This window comes from Ictidomys tridecemlineatus, chromosome 13 (assembly GCF_052094955.1).
Source record: "Ictidomys tridecemlineatus isolate mIctTri1 chromosome 13, mIctTri1.hap1, whole genome shotgun sequence".
In the NCBI taxonomy this organism is placed as follows: domain Eukaryota; kingdom Metazoa; phylum Chordata; class Mammalia; order Rodentia; family Sciuridae; genus Ictidomys; species Ictidomys tridecemlineatus.
The window spans coordinates 88,541,265-88,561,678 of record NC_135489.1 but is presented as its reverse complement, the minus strand read 5'-3'; the positions used below and the strand labels follow the sequence as shown (position 1 = coordinate 88,561,678).

The 20,414-nt window shown below is 47.6% G+C and overlaps 1 protein-coding gene across 4 annotated transcripts in view; it reads right to left on the bottom strand.

Annotated features, from left to right (window-relative positions):
- Positions 1 to 20,414, bottom strand: part of Piezo2 (piezo type mechanosensitive ion channel component 2) — a 337,909-nt gene that overhangs the window by 101,743 nt on the left and 215,752 nt on the right. For all 4 annotated transcript variants that reach the window (XM_078030440.1, XM_078030437.1, XM_078030438.1 and 1 more), the window contains exons 8-9: positions 5,465 to 5,627; positions 1,855 to 1,974 (exon numbers count right to left, since the gene is read on the bottom strand). In XM_078030440.1, coding sequence (XP_077886566.1) covers positions 1,855 to 1,974; positions 5,465 to 5,627 — 283 coding nt within the window. The remainder of the gene's footprint in view (positions 1 to 1,854; positions 1,975 to 5,464; positions 5,628 to 20,414) is intronic.

The window sequence follows — 20,414 nt, the reverse complement described above, 5'->3', positions numbered from 1 at the left end:
TCCCTCTGTCAGTTATTAGATGGTTTGTGGCACATCATGCAGAAGGCCTATTTTGTCACAGAGAAAGACGTGTGCTTCAAGCTGGAAACTGAACAAAATTATCATGGTCCTTCGTTACCTGACAAAGGTGCATACCCCAGAAGCACACGGTGAGGCCTTTGCTTGCTGTGTGAGTGTGTGAAGGGTTAATCTCACAAACTAGCTGCCCTGTTCGGGGTGTCGCTCCTGCCTGTTCATGATGTCACTGAGCACAGCAGACATCCCCAGCACAATGGTGTGACCTAGCACCCAGGAGCGTTCTGATAGTCTGTGCAGACAGTGAGGAGGACTCCCCTCGGGTGCAAGCCCAGATTCAGCCAGTGGTAGTTTCCTGAGGGTCACAGAAAATGCGCAGCTAAAATGTGGTGTGAAAGACAAAATGTGGGAAGGATGCTGGTTCTGCAGGACCGGGTGCTGCCTGGTGGCCACAAGCCGAGGGGCGCCAGGCCCAGGACTCCACGGGCGTCCCCTGGGGGACAAGCCCGCACACTGAGGCTGCACCAACTGACTTGGTCTTACAAGAGTGCTGGTGCACACTGCGTGAGCAGTGCCAGGCCATGACCCACAGCCTTGTCTCGGGGACAGAGTGTCGGTCATCACAGTCTCTCAGGGTCACAGTGCTATCTGTGGACCGTCAGTGCCGGGGACATGATGATGTGCCATGTGGCTGGAACTCACTCCTCTGGCTCATCAAGGACACTCAAGCACATGGTTGGCCTTGGGGCCTGATGGATGGCCGCCGTGTGGGCGGGTCTGTGCAGGCCCTGGCTGTGCCCTGGCAGGGCAGTCTCACCCCTGCTTTTGTATCCCCAGGCAAAGCTCCTCATTGTAGCCAGAACTGGCGTTCCATGCCCTTGAGGACTCCTCCCAGGGCTCAGCGTCCCCAGAGGCTGGGTCCTCACGCTGGAAGTGGGGACCGTCCTCTGTCTCTGTCCATTGTTTAGTGGGATGGACAAGATAATCTGGCACAACCAGAGAATAGCGTCCCTGAAAACCCCCAGATGTTTTATGCCTGCCCCACAGTGCGGTCAGTCCTCCCGGCTCCTCCTGTCCTCCCGGCCTCTCAGCACAGGACAGGCACGCTGACAGCAGGCCCAGGGTCTTAGGGAAACCCACCTGCCACCATATACCAGAGCCCCTCCTCTTCTGGCATGCTAGGAAGCAAAATGCTGACCCCATCAAGAATGATAAAGGACCTGTCTCCACAGCACTGCAAACGGGTGTCAGAGCAAGCCGACAGGGCACTGATGGAGTTCAAATGGCCAGTCAACGAGCAAAGGCGTCTGAATTACGTAGCCGTCTGTCACGGGCGTTCTGGGGGCTACCCCTGTGACCCACTTTTCCTTGTCCATACACACAGCTGCCTCAAAGAAGGGAGAGGTGTTCACCACACATGCAGGGAGCTTTGGGTCTTCTCCGGGAGGTTCTTGAGTGACAACTGTGGCCGGCTACTCCGGGGAGGGAAATTATTTGCAAAGACGTATTCCAACACTGAAACTTTCAATCTCCAATGCCACAGTGTCCTTCCTTACTTTTTGTTTTTTGTTTTCTTACTTTTTGTTTTTTAATCTCATAAACTAGGAGCATTAAAAATTAGGAGCATTCTTTCTTTGTAGAATTGAAGCAGTCAGAGATGTGGTGCTTTCATGGGGTCTAACCGGACCCAGGTGTGGAGTGCTGGTCCCTGTCTGAATTCAGCTCTGCCTCCAAGTCCTCTGACTCAGGCTGTTTCTAGGAGCAACCTGAGCTGACATCTGCTATGTGAGGTTCTCATTCAGCAACAGAATGCACACAGGAGACAAGGCCCAAGCTCACCTTCCTCTCGTCGGTTGGGTACTGGGCTGCGTACCACAGGTTCCGCTTCCTCTCCGCAGTTCTCTGGTTGGAGCTGCAAACCAGGGATCTGTCCTCCTCCTTGGTCTTCTCGTCCTGCACCTGAAACAGTCACAGAGACAGATCTGCCTCTGTTATGGTGTGGATGTGAGGTGTCCCCAAAAGCTCACGGGATGAGACATGCAAGAAGGTTCAGAGGAGAACCGATTGGGGTGCTAGAGCATTAAACCCAACCAGTGAATTAATCCCTTGATAGGGATTAACGGGGTGGTAGCTGAAGCAGTGGGGTGTGGCTGAAGGTGGGAACTGGGGCGTGGCTTTGGGGTATCTATTTGTGTCTGGCAAGTGGAGTCTCTGCTTCCTGATCATCATGTGAGCTGCTTCCCTCTGCTGCACTCTCCTGCCACGATGATGTCCTGTTTAACCTTGAGTCCTGAGGAGTGGAGCCTGCTGCCTATGGACTGAGACCTCTGAAACTGTGAGCCCCCAAATAAATTTTTTGTCCCCTAAAATTGTTCTGGTCAAATCTTTTAGTAGCAACAGCAAAAAAGCTTAGACAGAAGCAGATCTGGGTAGCCTGCTTTGTATCTTTGCCCCACGTGATTATTTTTCAAAGTTAGTGTATACTCTATAGGATTTGATCAACACACTCTTAAAAATCACAAAAATGCTCTCCGGTACTCGACAAGAATGTCAAAGTGAAATGGTCCCTGATTCCCACGAAGCCGCACGTCCCACGACATTTCCCGGCGTAAGCACTGATGGCTTCCCAGTGTGGACCTGCATTGCACTAGAAATAGCCGTGCTCCGGGGCCGAGCCTTCACGAGAGGGCAGGGCTGCTGCCAGCACAGGAACCTGTCCCTAAGATGGTGTTGACAAAGGCAGGTCCTGCTGACGCTCACAGGTGGCGTCAAGCAGGAGCATACCTAGTGCCACAGGAGCACACCTGTGGCCCTGCCTGATGAGGCGCCCGCTGGCCCTGTTAATGGTGGTGCACAGGACGGAGTCAGTGTGAGCAGACAGCCGGTGCTTTGGTATGTTTTCCCAACAAAGGCGTCCCCACAGAGGGGACATTAGCACATCACCAACCCTGGAGTGGGGAGTGTGGACATAGCCTTACTGCCCGACATGGGGTTCCAGTGCGCCAGGCAGAGCAATTGAGTGGAGCATCCCCGCTCCCCGGCCTGGAAGAGCTTTGTGCAGGCAGTGCCTGGCTTGGGCAATTCTGCTGCACAGCTCAGGGGCTTCCCAAGGGGGCTGAGACGGGCACCAGCAGGGATGGGGCTGTACCATGTGTTGCGTGCCTTAGGCTAACAGTGGGTACCCAACCACCACTGGTTTCATTGTGTGACAGTGTCCAACAGATATTCAGCACTACATACAACGGGCTTGTAACAGGTGATTTTGCCCAGCTCCAGGCTAACCTGCGGGTTCTGGCATGTCTAGATTGGCTGGGTCCTGTAGGGTGCTCACAGGTGGCAGGCACCTAACAGCTTCTCTGACTCCATGGCATGTCAGTTTGTGAGGCCTCCTGGGGGCAACCCTGTGGCAAGTGCAGGGGCACTGGACACATGACTCCCAAGGTCTGCTTCTCTCCCACCCCCAAACACATCTGACGGGCCTTTACCTGGGCACGCACTTCTGGTGGCTGGCATTTTCCACAAGGTATGCCAGGTCATCTGGAACTCTGATATTGTCAGAGCCTGCGCTTGGACACTGCCCAGTGAGAAAGGCCTTCCTTGGCCACTGCGTGTACTGACCACCTGGAATGTGGACGCTAGCTTAAGCCCTCTACTCTGTACCCTCCAGGCACGGAGGCTTGGTCACTGCCATTGCCTGTGCACGGCGGCGGGCTTCTCTCCCAGCACTCTCTGCCCCTCGTTCCCAACAGCCCAGAGTAGCAACAGCAGAACAAGAGCAGACCTTCGCCCTGTACTGCGTCCTCCAGAGACTGCAGGACCACAGGGAAAGCTGCCGGCGCTGGAGCTCAGAATCACTCCAACACCTTCATTTCCGTAATGTGCAAGGAGTTCCCGTGGGTCATGTGAGTGCCCATCCTGCATCTGGACTTCTTCTGTACGTGTTCTTGGTTCTGGACATACACACGTACATATCCACATGCTTGTGCGATAAATGAACACAAAATTTTCATGGGTTTTACTGGCACAAATTTTAGAAGAGAATTGAAAAAACTGCAACAAGAGTGACCTCACTCCCTCTGACCCTGCGAGAGTTTTCTCACTGTGTGTGTCGGTCATCAGTCCCTAAAGGTAGAGTGATCTGTGAGAAGCTTGCTGACAGGATGGTCCGTGTGACCCTGCCCATGGCTCCCCCACAACCCTGTACCTGTCCAAAAGTGGAGAAGAGGCACCACACAGGAGGGCAGACAGATCACTGCATCCACAGACATGCAGCTCGCCCTGTGCCACCGACCCTCTCTGATACAGATACCCTTCCCTTCTGGACAGCTGGAAGAACGCAGGGTCCCTGTGAGTATAGGCCTGGCCCTCGTGGCCCTTGCGTGCTAGGCTCTGGCTCTAGGTGGAATGCAGAGGGAAGTATTTGTTGACTGACAGATGGAATGCATGTGCGGACCTTCCAGTCTGGGTGTGAAGACAGGGGTCAGGAAAGCAGAAACCTGCTTGGGCCTCAGGACAGAAAAGATCCAGAAGGCCAGACGGGAGGGGGACCTGGGCTCAGCCAGGTTGGCTCAGCAGTTGTGGCTTGATGGGCGCCCCCTGCAGGTGGTGAGGAGAAGGCACGACACCCTCACCTCCAGGGCCTGTCTCCTGCAGGAGCCAATAGGCTGGCTGCCTCACATGAGCCTCTCACAGCCCTTTAGGGAAAGAGAGGAGGACAGAAACCTTTTATTGCTGAAAAAAAAAAAAAAAGAGAGAAGCCATGCAAGCTGCAGTCCTCCCCTTGAAATCCCACAGGATATAAGCTAGTTCTCAATCATGCAGAAAGGTAGGGTCCTGTGCACCTGACTGCAGGACAGGCATGGGCCCCCCAACTAGACCACCTCCACAGCACCCTCAGAGGACAAGAGCTCTTGAGAAGAAGGGAGCCCCAACCACTGTGAGCGCGGGGCATGCGGTCTTGAAGACCTCAGCGTGGCCGAGAGCACTGGCTGGGACTGGACTTGCACCGTCAGTGTGTGATCTCAGCCTCATTTTCCTCAGCTGTGAAATGGCACAATGCTTACTTTCCAGAGCAGGTGGTGGGCCCAGCTAGCACTGCCTGATGCTAGTACCTGCTCGGTGACAATGAGCACCCTCACCCAGGTGTAGCAGCACTGTGCTCTCAGCAAAGGAAGCTAGTCTCCACTCTGGTAGTATTCTTGTTCGCTTACCACTCTTTGCAGAATTGATCACTATAACTAACACACTGGCGCCATGCTGGGATATGTTACTGATCAGTCGGGGACAGCAGGAATGGACATGTTGGGATACAATACTGATCAGTCAGAGACAGCAGGAATGGCCGTGTTGGGATACAGTACTGATCTGTTGGGGATAGCAGGAATGAGCCGTTCAGCCTGCGGGCTCCAGGTCCCTAAGTGGACAAGAGCAGGAAACCTTTGGTCCTTACGAGGGGTTCTTGCAACCAGATGCGGATCAGCGTGGCCAGCGTGTAGTACATCACCAACAGCAGGATGGGGTTGGCGTGGTGGTACCAGGATAGCTCTGGGTTTACTACGATCTTCCAGGTACTGGAACAGTCCGTCTGGATTACTGATTTGATACCAAACAACCTGTTTAAAAACAAAAACAGTCACTTGAAAGCTGCAGAAAACTGTGTGTCCTTGACACAGGTCAACTCCTGCCGGTCTGGGTGCAGGACTGCACTGTTGCCCAGTAAGGTGTAGACGTGTCTGATGGGAGCTCATCATGAACCTCCTGAAATCCTGCCCGTGTATGCACAGACTGGATGCCAGCATCAGCTGGATGACCTTCACGTTGGTTCGAAAATCTGGCTATTACTGACCCTCACACGTCTTTTAGAATTTCACCTATTAATGGTTGACCAGCCCTATTAAAACTTGGCACTGTTGAAAGGCCAAGTGTGTGGTAAGAGGTTACTAAGTCCGACCACATGAGCAGATGACTTGTTTCTGGCTGGATTCAGCATTAGCTAGTCAGCTAGTGTTGATGTTATGAAGCAAATATTGAAACTGGATGTGGTCCTACAGTTCAGCAGTGAAAGTCAAATGTTACGTAGTAGAATTTCTGTAAGATGTATTTCTGTCCAATTTCATTTATGGGTTATTTGAATTTTTTCAAAGCTTGTAATTAATCATTTTCTTTGAAAGATGACTTTATGTGGCTTATTAAATTTTGAAATAGTTGATTTATTTATTTTTGCAGTACTGGAGATAGAACCCAAGAGGCTTTACCACTGGGCTACATCCTCAGCCCTTTGTATTTCTATTTAGATAAAGGGTCTCACTAAATTTTCCCGGCTGGCCTTGAACTTGTTATCCTCCTGTATCAGCCTCCTGAGTTGCTGGGATTACCTTGAACTTGTTATCCTCCTGCATCAGCCTCCTGAGTTGCTGGGATTACAGGTGTGCACCACCATGCCCAGCTTCAAATGGTTTATTTTTTAATGCTGATTTCTACTATGTAATCAAAATGTCTCTGGTTATATGATGAGAAAATGTGTAAAATATAATTTCTTTAGAAATTAATTTTGATGTACAGTTTTTCTAAGAGATGTTATTAAAAGCATAAACTTTTACAAGATAAATGTGTTTCTATTGTTTACATTTGTTATAATTAAACCTCCTTTAATTTTTACCTTGCATTCTGCGTTCAGTTACAAGACCTTCAAAGACTGCCTTTCAGCTTTAAAACTTCTCAGCACTCTCTGTTCCCTGTCGCAATGTGAGTGCAGCACTGCTTTGTTGGGCACACATTTTAAAGCGAGATAAACAGAAATTTAACTTTCTTCAATTTTATCAGAAAAAAATTAATTGCACTAGTACTTGGTTTTATTGTAGGTCTCTTTTCTGACATCCAGGAAGATTTTATGTAGGTAGCATTTGAAAGAAAGAAATGCATTGAAATGTTACCCCAAACTCCACAGTAAGTACATGTTAATCAAAAGCAAAATAAAATACATGTTGAAAAAGGAAAATTCCTGAGTCCACATAGAAGAGTGGAACGTCCCCAAATATTTTCCAACCCTATGTTTGTGTAAATTTCTGTATAAAGTACTCAGGAAGGAAAGATCTTACAATTCTTCCTGATGAGCTGGTTACCCCTTTTGAGCTAATTTAAGTGGAAGATTTTAGCTACCAAATCCCCACACCTGGCACATCAACGAGAAATGACCTCATTTAATCTCGACGAGAAATGACCTCATTTAATCTCGACTTTAAAATACCTGTTTTGCCCCATTAGAAATTTAACAGCAACTTTCCAAAGCTTCGGGTAAATGAATTCATGCGTCACATCAACATCTCACACCTGAGCAATGAGCAATGCTCTTGTAACTTCCTGTCCCTTTCCACACACACCCTGCAGAATGAGACTCATATCTGTGCTACCAGGTATGGACCTCAGCTGCAGCAGGAGCTACAGATGGCAGCTGTTGACTCCTGCAAGGAATCTGTTTCCAAGCAGAGAATGTGAACACTGTAAGGCCAGGGAATTCTCTTTCCTTCTTAAAAGACACTGGATATTGTAGAAAGGATTCCTATGGCAGATGGGAAATCTGTACTCGAGGGGTCACATCCTTGTGGCTCTGCAATTCTGGCACCTTCTGCAGTATCTAACTTTGATTAAATTTTCTAAGCCAGGATTGCATCTGGATGCTGACAGTGCAAAGAAAGTGGTTCCCCAGCACCTGTCCTGGGGACAGGCGGGCCCCCGCACTGCAAGGATGCGGAGTCAGCTCCTCCGACAGGTGTCAGGAAGCCTCCCCTGTGGGGTTGGGGACAGGCAATGGGAAAAGCAGCCTGAAAGAATATGGATGGGGGGGGCAGTTGGTCCAAAAAGGTTAGATGAGGAGATGAGAAAGAAATTTGAAAGCCTTGGAGAGATTTTTCCAGGTAATGGGGCTGGGCTGGGGAGAGAGTGGGGAACTGAACTTGGTGAGATCAAAGTCTGTGTTACTGTTAAAGTGTCACTGAATGTCGTCAGCTCCATTCTATCTGAAAATACTCACATGGCTGCGAGGGTCTTCACAGCATCCTGGGCTAGCATTTAAACTGACTGAACGGAAGCACAGTCAGCCTCTCATATCTCTGCTTTCTGTATCCACGAATTCAACCGAACACACATCAAAAACGTTTGGAAAAATATTTTGTTTGCATTGCACACATGCTGACATTTTTACTTGTCATTATTCCCTAAACAATATAGTGTAGCCATTATCTGTACAGCATTCACTTTGTGTTAGACACTACTAGTAGTCCAGAGATGGCATAGCCATTTAAAATAAGGAACAAGCACCCATGGTTTGGGGTACCCATGGTGGGGGCGGGGCGGGTCCTGGAAACAACTCCACATAGCACTAAGGGATGACTTTGTCTTTAAAGTTTGTCCATCATGAAAAGCACTTAAAAACAATGATCTCAAATCTCTCTATAAGCGTCTCTTTGCCTGAGAAAAGATGGCAAAGCTACAGGATAGTGAATTCCCAACTGCTTATTTGGAAACAAAGCTTTTCTGCTCCTCTGGGAGATCTCTTACTTATCTCTCTTCCAAGCCTGGCTGTGTTGACTGTGTTTATGGGCACGTGTGTTAAGTGACTTGCCTGTTGGTGAAATCTAACAGGATCGAGGATGGAGGGTGTAAGAATTTGGACTTTTTTGAGAAGATGTTATGCTAACTACTGAAGATTCGGCCAACCCTACTGTTCCCCACAGTGGCTGAAGGCAGCTCCTGGGACACTCATTTCCTGGGGGAGACGGATGGGAGCCGTGGGGCAGGCCCACTTTGGTGGACCGCCTGCCTTTCTCTGCTGTCTCCCGATAGGTTGGGATTCCTTTCCACGGAAGGGGCTGCACTTCTCTTCTGGAAAAGCTCCAAGCCAAGCACATTCTCCCAGTCTCTGGTTTCTGTCCAGTCCTAGGGTGACCTTGCCAGAGTTCCCTCATGAGGCCCTGTGTGTGTGTGTGTGCTGGCTTCCTGTTCCTAAGCCTCCTCCTCCACGGCCTGGAGAGTCACCCCAAGTCCCAGTGAGTGCTCCCAAGGCCTTTGGCACTCAGGTGTCATCTTTTCCCAGATGTAAATCCGAGCTACACTGAACTATCCAGGTTTACCATACAATCCTTTTTCATTCTTTAAAGTATATTTTGGGTCATGTATGGTACATGTTTATCTTTGTTCTCTGCTGGCTGCATACAAGAATCTTGAATTCTATTTTCTGAATGAATCAACAACAACAAAAAAGTATATAGTTAAACATAATACTCTTTCTTCCTTTTTTTGTGGGGGTGGGGATGGATCCAGCACTCTCTCAGTGATGCAGGGCCTTCAAGGAGTCTGCGCCCCACAAAGTGCTGGCTTTCCCCTTTCCTCTGCCTCTGAGCACACATGGCGTCTGGCATCCCGTGGTGACTGAACTACGGGACATTTGTGCTACTCACACAGTTGGCAGATTTACAAAGCCTGCACCTGTGCTCAGGTTCCTCCCCGACTCCGTCTGCTGGGCTCTAGAAACACAGGAACCCAGACCTATGCAAGCAACATGTAATACCGAAACGGACACCACACGGTAAAAATAAGTTTAACTGTGGCAAAATGCATGTAAATTAAAACTGACCACTGTAACCAAGTATACTTTTAAGTATCTGACGTATGTATCCAGATCTCTCTCTTCATATATGTCACATAAATTGTCTAGAGAAAAACAAGTATATACCTAGATCAACCACACACAAAGTTTCAAGGCATATTTTAAATATTGTTTAACGTTTAGAATACTTTTATATTTATGGAAAAGTTGAAAATATAATCACAAAATCCCCTGTGCTCAGTGTCCCCTACTGTTGTCATCTTACTTTAGTATGGCACATTTGACAGAACAAACACACCAATCACAATACGTCATTTTTAACCACAGTCCATACTTGATTCAGATTTCCTTAGGTCTTATTTAATCCCCTTAGTTCATCTCAGAATTCCATTCCAAGGAACTGCACTGTTTAATCACCATGCACAGCGCTTATTTGTTGGCTGATTGACTTTTACCACTATGGATGCCTGGGTATGGACTTTACACCTTGGGCTTTTCTCCAATACTGCTTTATTATTTGGTCGTTCAGACTGTTCCAGCTATGACATTGGGAGCTCTCTCTGTTTGCTACTATGCTCATGTGAGAAGCCCCATCGTTTTGCTATTTTCTGGCTCTAGGAAACGTTCCAGGCTCATTCTGTAGATTCCCTGAACAAGCCCTAGGGTCGGCCTCCTTCCAATGGGTACCAGTGGAAGATGGTATTTAGAAACCAAGAGCTGGGCTGTCAGGGTGCTCAGTGTTGCTGGGGCCCACTGTTGCTTCTAAGTCCTCTGCTGAATGTGCAAGGCAGTACCTGTGCATATACACATATCTGAACATTTTCTGTGTCTCCTCCTGTAGTTGATGTTAAGAGATCATGGGATCATACTTAGGACTACAACTCCATCACCATCACGTTGTTCTAGCCTTCCCCTTTCTTATCTGTAGCCTTCCTCTGACATAGTGAGGAATCTGCCACCCCCATTGGCCACCTGCTTAATTATTTGTTCAATTTCACATACATAGATAGTGCTTTTATAATTGTCACCCTGTACATCATGGGGAATTTTTTTTTTTTTTTTTACCAACTAAAGCCCAGAGCTTATATATAGCACTTTTTATTATTAGATTTGCAACCACCAGTCATTTCCAAAGCTACCTAAGTGCACGCTTTTCTCCCTACCCACTTCAGTGAGACTGTATCACACTCTTGTGGTACAACCAGATTCCTTCATCACAGTCTACATTACATCCTGGGGTCTCAACGTCCCGATTGGTTGTTTAATTTGCAAATAGAAAGGGTTATTCTTTTTGCTATAAAGCTCAATAAGATTGGATTAGTATCACACGTCCACCACTACAAGAACATACAGAATAATTTCACCTCCCTAAAAAATGTCCTGCACCTTGCATGTTCAACCATCTGTCACCCTCCCCCAAGCTTCCAGCAACCTCTGTTTACCTTCCCTGCAGTCCTGCCTCCTGCAGCATGTCCTACAAATGCAGTCACACAATATGCAGTCTCTCTAGACTGGCTTTTGCATGTAGCTATCTGCATTTAGGGTAAACTTTCCTAACCTCTCTCTGATCTATGCAGATGTACCCATCATTGTGTAAGCACCAAGAAGAACGTATGAAGGACAGCTGTCATTGGTCTCAGCTATCTCTGTGGACAGAAATTGAATCAAGAATAGAAATAACTGAAAAAAGGAAATTTTCAGTTTTGTTTTCTTTTTTCCCCTCCTAATGACTTAGACTTTTTTTTTAATGAGCATGCATTATCCTTGAAATTTTAAGAATTATTTTACAAAATATATCATTTTCTGCCCGCATTGTTTTCCTTCTTTGTTCATATCCTTGAATGTGCCCTAGGTCTTAATTTCTACTGTAGATACAAAGATATTTTTTATGAAAAGCTTTCATGAAACATACAGAACAGACCTAGCATTTCTTTTTGTCATGCATTTGGCCTGTGTTTTATTTTATTTATTATTAAGGGGGTACCAGCAATTGAACCTAGGAGCACTTAACCACTGAGCAACACCCCCAGTCAAATTTTATTTTTTAAATTTCAGACGGGGTCTTGCTAAGTTGCTTAGGTTCTCACTAAGTTGCTGAGGCTGGCTTTGACCCCCCAAGCTGTTGGGATTCATTCATTCATTCATTCATTCTTTTTTTAATGAACACCAGCCCTAGTTTCTCTGCTGAGGCCAACATTTGCTTCTTTTCCTCTCTTTCTCTGCTATTCCTCCACTTCCCCCTTTCATCTCACTCCTTCCTGAAGCTCACTGGCATTTGGCAGCCAATAGGCAATATTCAAGGCTCACAAAGACAGCTCCTTGGAAGAACTGCCCTAAGAACTGACAGCATGTGACTGCTCCAGCTCTGTGGAAGGGCAGGAGAGCTGGCATCGCCTGCAACCATTTCCACCATGGATCTTCTAGCAGTTAGGGATAAAATGAACTCTGGCCCTGGACAAGACTACCATCACCTGCCCCTGTCTTCTTGCTTCCCTTCGAAAGCTCCGATCCTACTTACACTTAGGAAACTAGCTAAGCTTAACATGCTTCTTGATGTATATCATCAGTTGAAAAAGAGAAAAACCTTTAACTTCTATTTTACTATTTTTTCTTTGACAGTGTCCAATGGACAATGAATGTCTAGTAAAAACCTACCAATGTAAAACATCATGAAACAGTAAATCACATGGATGGAAGTTGCTTCCAGATTACTATTTATTTATTTTTTTTTAGTAGTAGATGGACAGAATGCTTTTATTTGTTTATTTTTATGTGGTGCTAAGGATCGAACCCAGGGCCTCACACATGCTAGGCAAGGGCTCTGCCACTGAGCTGCAGCCTCAGCCCCCAGATTACATTTTTAACAGAGATTTTATAATCAAAACACAGAATGGAAGAATCAGACATTGCTCCCCCTGTCAAGTGTGGGGTTGACCAAGGCTGGCAGACACTCTGACCAACATGGCAAGTTCAGTTACTGCAAAGCCAGCAGTGCAGGTAGGCACAAATGCCACCTCACTTCTAAATGCAGTAGTGCAAAGCAGGATGCGGAAAGGTCATTGATAGATTGATGCCTCTGTCTTCCTAAAGTAGTAATGATAATGGGAATCTCCTCACACCTTCCCAATTAGAGTCACTGGAGTTGGGATGCCACTTAATAAACTGCACAGTGATGACAGAATTCTTCAAAATGAGAAGCCAAGCTGCTGCCTGTTTGAATTCCTACTCCTACAGAACGGTTAGAGGTGTGGGTGTGTCCCACCTGTCAATCAGGGAGTGAGCATCCCCTGGCACTGCTTCTAAATGACCTTGCAAACACCAGACCAGAGAGTAAAGCCGACCTCAGGGGCCAGGTGGACGGAGAACCACGGTGAAGTGCCCAGGGAGAATCCTAGGCCGCAGCACGGTGAACTGCACATGCTGGTTCCTCTCACCAGCAAACCCACGCCCATGTTGCCACCACAGAGGTGACATACAGGTCATGCACCCAGAGAAACCCCTGGGGTCTGCACATCTGCAGAACCACCACACTCTTGCATTTCCTGCCCTTGCTGTCTAAGGCCCAGAGTGCCCCATCCCAGGAGTGCCCACAGGCCTGTCCTCAGTGTCCACTCGAGCCGCCTCAGGCTGTGTGCTCATGGAAGCTGCATTAAGGACCCAGAGGCAGGAGTGCACGGCAGCTCGAGTTTGGAGGCCACTAAAGAGTATCACTCGTCTATCTGGCCTTCAGTGGTCCAGCCCCACCTCCTGCCCTCCTGCTTCCCCCATGTCAGGCTCTGATCAGTGTCCCCAAGACCTTGCTCAGAGCCACCACCACAGCTCCCTGCTCTCCCTCCCGCAGCCTCACTCCTGCTCCCTGTCACTGCCCTCCATGCCACTTCCCACAGCACATCTTGTCCCCGTGGGTCTCCCCTCTACCTCTGCTCCCCGGGTAGACCCAGAGGAGGGCACGCCCTGGCGCTGTGTGGCGGCTCCAACTGTCATCTCAGCTCCTCCTCCACACACCTGTCTCCTGCCCGCGGTGTTGATAAAATGCGTCCCCATCTCCCAGGGCCCTTCAGTGCTCCCTGAGAAGCCTGGGCCTAGCAAAGCTGGTGGTAAGCACACTGCTGGCCACAGAGGTGAAAACACCCGCCTCAGCCCCGGGCATCTCTCTTCAGAACTGCGGGGAGGGAGAGTGCCGGAAGGGAAGGGCCACCATGTGCAGAAAGTTCCCGGGAGAAGCAAGGCAGGCATTTTATTTATTTTATTGAGGTCACACAAGTTACTCTCTGAGACCAAGAGGTAGTGCCATTACTGTGCTGATTTGGGAGATAAGGATATTCATGCCCAGGGAGGCTGAGTCCTTTGCCCAGGGTCCAGAGCTCCTAGTCAGAGGCTGAACAGTGTTTAAACACAGACCACATCAGCCTGAGGGAGGTGGGAGGGGAAGGCAAGAACTGAGAAAGTAGATACTACCACTATTCAATGGTTGGAACAAACAGGAAGGGATTCCCTGGGGGACTTACAACTCAGAAATCCATCAGCCTTTACCGACTAGGGCTCCCAATGCCCAGGGTGAGTGTGGTGAGGGGCTGGAGGACAGGACGAGAAGTGGACGTCGCAGTCTGAGAATATGAAGAAGGGAGCCCTGACGGGTGTTTGTCATCAGATGTAAATAAAGCAGATCTTCCTACGGAGACAGAACCTTCCAGATGTCTGTTCTCTATTTTTCTAGCATTCTTTATACCTTCATTTCAATAGCATATGTGCACAACACTCTGCTGGCAATGTGCCCATGAGCACTCGCAGGCTCCCGGTGCAACTCCTTGCCAAGTTCTTATGGGGCCGCTGACGTTCCCAGCAGTTCTCATTCACATGTGGGTCCCCCGGGCCAAATCCCAGCAAACGCTCCATCACCAAGACCCCACCCGTGCCAACTTTGATATTCACTTCCTTTGTGGGAAACCTCTGCTTGCTCTGATCGCGTAATGTCAGCTCAGGGGCTGACATAACACGAGTTCTAGAAAGACATTGTCATCTGTGCTCCGAGCTTCTTCCCATGGGGATAGAAGACATCTTTGATGCCGCGAGCAGATGGGGACAGCTGCCCTGGCTCCTGGAGGTGCTAACAAGATCCCACAGGGTGGATCCCAGAGGATGGATCCCACAAGATCCCAGACAACATGCTCTCCAGAACCACTTCCGTCCTCTCCAAACTAGAGTTCTGAGCGATGCTAACTCTTCCTCTGTCACTGGTGGTTTTAGCACGAAATCTTCATAGACAGTGGTGAGGAAAGCTACTCCTGAGCTGTCGGCACCCCACCCTAGCCACAGGCTGGCTCGTCTCAAGGCCTGCAGGCCTATTTCAAATCATAAATGTTTCTGAGCTGAGAAGGATCCTGGCCATCACTGCACTCCATCTCCACCTAACCCCTCCCCAAGTCACATTCGACCTTAAAGAAATGGGAACTGGAGGCCTGGTCACACGAGAACTGTTGATTGTCAACCCATTTTAAATTCCACCTCTTTGTTGCTAATCGTTAGATTAAGGTGATGAGCTACATGATATCACATTAATAAAGTAATATCACCAAACAGGCACAGGATAGCTGCCCAAGAAGCTGTGGGTAATAACTCCCAACCCCAGTGCTGCTAGGCCTATGAAGTGCAACATCAGTACGGCTTGTGCAGGCCACAGCTTAGCACCGGCAAGCAAGAGTGTACAAACGTCCTCCCTAAGACCAAGTACAACCACCCTCTCCTAAGAGTGAACCAAAGAGACCCATAAGATTCAGCACCAGCTGGGGGTAGGGAGGGTGGGCAGAGCTGAAGTCTTCCTGTGATTCGCCAAGAGAAGCAGAGCTCTTGACCTTGGCAGTGTGGGGAGGGGAAGGCTGGGCCTCCTGCTGCCCTTTCAGCCAGGCACACTGTCACCGGCTCTGCGGCTCTGCGGGCGTGAGCACTGCTACCCACGCATGGCCTGCAGGTTAGTTTCTTATGTTAAACAAAGAAGTGAGTTGTGCAGAGTGACTCAAAGGCTCCCCTTGCCTAGAAGGAGGTGACATGGGAGGCTGGCGTGCACTCGTGGACAGACCCAGACCAACGTGCAGCTGAGGTCTGGGGAGGTGGGACATCAGCAGCCCTCAATAGCCTAAGGGGAGAGTCTGGGATTCAGTGACCCTGGACAGAAGGCCCTGCTAGGGGAGGTTATGGTTTGATATTAAGCTGCCCCAGAAGCTCCTGTGTTGGAAGCCTCCCCGACTGAGCAGAGGTGGGCTTAGAGAGGACTGGGCCACCAGGGCTCTGACCTCCTTAGTGGACTGACCCACTGATGGATTCGTAGCTCATTGGGCGTTGGGAAGCAGTGGTAACCCCGGGAGTTTGGGCTGATGGAAGGCGTGGGTCACTGGGGGCATGTCATTGAGGGTCTGTTTTGTCCCCAGCCTCCCTCTCTCTCTCTCTGACTTCCTCCCTGTCGCTCTGTTTCCTGGCTGCCATGAGGTAGCAGCTCTGCTCCTCCACATGCTCCCTGCCATGATTCTCCGCCTCACCACAAGCCCAGAAACCACGGAGCAAAGCGACCTTGGACTGAAATCTCTGCAACTGTGAGCCCAAATCAATCTCTCCTCCTTGAAGTTGATTTTTGTCAGGTATTTTGTCACAGTGTGGAAAGTTGATAGGGAAAACAGAATTTCCTAAGGATTCTTTCCAAATAGCCTCCCTCATCATTTGGATTCAGTTGTCTTCAGTGGCTGCCGTGTCTTGGAATTACTGGGAGGAGGGGCCAGGGGTAAGAAGCAGGGAGGACTGTCCACTACCAGCACCAGGAGGAGGCCTTTCTAAGGGAGCTTGGGGACCACTGGGAGAGGGTGTCAAAACCTCTTCCAATCCAAAATGCTAGAGTACCATCAAAAAGCCTAAAATCTAAGTGCCGGTGGGTGCCACAGCATCAATTTCTGTCTGTGAATGAAATCAAGGGCTCACTGTGGGAAAGGAGGGAGCGGTCAGACCTCCACGGAAGCCAGCTGGGTTTCCAGTGTCCCGGGACACTTCCTCAACGTCCCGTCCGACAAGCGCTTCTGGGAGAGCAAGACTGAAGCTACCCTTGAGGGCTCTTCCCAGCAAGAGAGCTGCTGTCTCTCAAGGCACCCCACCCTGCGAGCCCAAGTCTGCCTTTTCTGTAAGAGCGGGGCTACCTGGGCGGCCCGTGTCCCCCTCCCCACCTCTCTGCATGACATCACATGGAAAACACAGCCAAAGTTTAGCTAGTCCTTTTCATTAGTTTCTTACTTAGCCCTTAAACACAGTTCCTGCCAGACCCGTGGACACTGGACGTGTGAGAAAACAGTAAGCTGACACATTTCACACCACATTGCTTTTTCAGGCTTGGAACACTTTTGCAAAAAGTCCCCTGGGCTCTGCATTATGGCTTTGAAGTTTGGGGGGCACACACATGTCTTAACTATTTGCCAGTTTTCTGTAATTGGGCTTTATGCTGCGTCGGCTGCATGTGCTCTACCACGGAACTATACCCCAGTGACAGCAGAGTACTCAACCAGCGAGATTCACCCCGGAGTACCAGGGCAGCTGTAATAGACTTGTAATACTCAAACACAATTCACCATGAACAGATTAGAAAACAATGGTGTTCTCAATATTCATTTCAAAAGTATGTGACAAAAAAATCTATAATCTGAGAATTTTTATCAACCTGATTGAGATTATCTGAAAAACCTACTACAATCTGAGAGGGAGAACAAGACAAGGATCCTCATCTTGACCCCTTCAACTCAACATGGAATACGATCCTGCAGCAAGTTTGATAAGACCAGAAAAAGAAAGAAAAGGTACCCTGTTTGAAAAGGTACCCTGTCTTTATTTGTATGTTATGGGGTCTATGCAGAAAACCTATTGGAATCTAAGGAAAAATCTTATAGAACCAACACAACTGTTCAGCAAGGTGCCAGGATACAAGATAAATGTACAAAATAGTTGTATTTCATGTACTAGCAATAACTTGTCAGAAAATGAGATAAAAATTACCATTCATAACGGCATTAACACTATGAACTACTCAATGAACAACTAAGACAGGAATGTGAAAGGTCTGTGCTCTAAGAATTAAAAACAAAACAAATAAACAAAAACACTGCTGAAAGAAATGTGGGAGAATATCAAAATTTGGAGAGCTGTACCATGCTCGTGTACCAGAAGACTTAATGCCATCCTAGTATTTCTACAGAATCAATGCAATCTCAATCATCCCAATCAAAACCTCAGCAGGCTTTATTATAAAACTGACCAAGTGATCTAAATTGTATATGAAACATAAAAGACTTACAATAGTCTAAATGACTATGAATTTTAAAAAATGACATATTAAATAAATTTTGACATCAAGATTGTGATACAAAATGAACAGTCCCTATTTAAACTCAACCATACATAAATGGACACCTTATTTATAAGAAAGTATAGAGTCAATAACAGTGATAAAGAACAGCCTGTTCTAAAAGTGACTCCAGAACAACTGGACAAATTCATAAATAAAGAAAGTCCAGAAAAAAAAAATCCCATACACCTGTAGTCAGTGATTCAGGAGGCTGAGGCAGGAGGATTGCAAGTTTGAGGCCAGCCTCAGCAACATAGTGAGACCCTATCTTAAAATAAAAAATAAAAAGGGCTGAGGGTATGGCTCAGTGGTGAAGCACCCTTAGGTTCCATCTTTAGTACAAAAAAAAAAATTCCCAAGTAAAATACAAATACCATCCCCCACCAAAACTATAAAATTTCTAGGAAACATATGGAAAATAATTTGAGATTGGCATTTGACAAAGATTCCTAAACTACTACACCAAAGCATGATTCAGAAAACAAATAGAGTAGACCTCATCAAAACTAAAAACTTTGCTCTAGAGCAGATACAATTAGCAGACTCATATTTCACAGAATGGGGAAATATTGGCACAACTGTATATCCAACAAACGACAGCATCCTGGTTATCTAAACAACTCTCAAAATAGTACCCAGGAAACAAAACAAGAAAAAAGTAGGTAGAATATTTTAACAGACTTCACTTGGAAATAGAAATATAAAATCAGCTCATGAAGATTCTCAGCCTCATTAATCATCAGGAAATGCAAATTGAGATCACAGTGAATTGGCAGGACCTTCCTATTAGAACGCCCAGAATTAAAGGACCAACCAGACCATGTGAAAGTGAGATCAGAGAAGGAAACGCTCCCACCCCAACTTGAGCAATCTCAGTCATCTCCTGCCACGCCCCCCAAAGCACCTGCTGTGTGATTCTAGAACATTCAAAGGAGTCTGGTCACAGAAAGCAGGTCAGTGGTAGCCCTGGTGTGGATGCAGTGGCAGGAAGGACAGGGGCATGGTTATGTCGGAGCAGGAGCAAATATTTGCACAGAATGGTATGTTCATCATGTGGATTGGGGTGATAGCTTCATGGGACTATTTGGGTCAAAACTTATCAAATTGTGCACTTAAATATGTGTAGCGGATTGCATATCAGTTAGACCTCATAAAGCTGTTAGGGAAAGCAGGATGCTAATGACTGGGAAGTTTATGAAGACATTTCCCAAAGTCTCAGAACAGAAACCCTCCTTTCTCCAGGAAAAAGGTAGAGCAGGACAGTTCCTGTGTTCAAAGCCGATCCCTCACCCCTGAGCCACCGCGGCTTGGAACTCACATGCAGCCACAGCAGTTTCTTCCTTGCAACATTCTGAACTTGAGCCATCCACAGAGGGTTGGGCCAAGGGACTCCAGTGTATTTATTCTTACAACACTTCACAGCGCAGCCAATTGGCTCATCTACAATAGAACTGGAGAACTAATGAGGTGCTGCTGTGATCAATTAAAATCCAGAACACAGACAAGGATCCAAACTCCAACAAACAAGCCGATCACGCTCTCCAGTGAAAAGTTGATGGCTAGTAGTCATTTGTCCTAAAAGGCCCTTTCTCCAATGATCTACGTAGATTTAGTTGTTCATACTCTGTTATCTTAACTTGAGATGTAGTCAATGGTACTACCACAAGAAATTCTATCATTGCTAATCTACTATTCGTGTTGAATGTTGAAAGAACCTCAGCGTACCACCCAGACACTGTTTGTGGTACGTCCATTAACATCTATCATTTGGAGCAAATTTAGAAAAAAATGTACTGTGAACGGTGATGAATCTTTCATCCCCTTCACATTTTGAAAGCTTGTCTTCTTAGCAAACATTCACTGGAGCCTGTAGCAAGCTAGACACGGCAACATGCTGAGGAAACACAAAGATAAATTAGATGCAGTTCTGGACCTCAAGACCCCAGGAGACTCCTCTAGCAGTGGTAGGTGCCAGATGCCCTTCAAAAAGATTAGCTCAGTCCACATGCACTAGGCCTGCCTGTAAGTTGCCTCCTGACGCCATTGCTGTAAGGCCCTTCATCCGGGCTCCAATTACTGACCTCTGCACCTTATGTTGGAAAATGCAAAGGTCCATTCCTTCAAGTCACTTGGAACCAGGTGGGATGAGGAGGGATTCTGAACATTCTAGAAAGGCAGTGGAAGCAGATTAGCACAGGACACACTATGTCAGGAAAGCAGTTATGCTCCATGTAGCCAGCAAAGGCACAAGGTGACGAACAAGACTTGGGTTTAGACCTTGTTTCCATCATTCAGTAAACATGCTGCTTGACCTTCATAAGTTTCAGTTTTGCCTTTGAAGAATGGGCTTGAAAAGCACCATGCGGCACCTCCCTCATAGAATTTGGAGAATTTAATAAGAAGTAAAATGTGCCAGAAAAG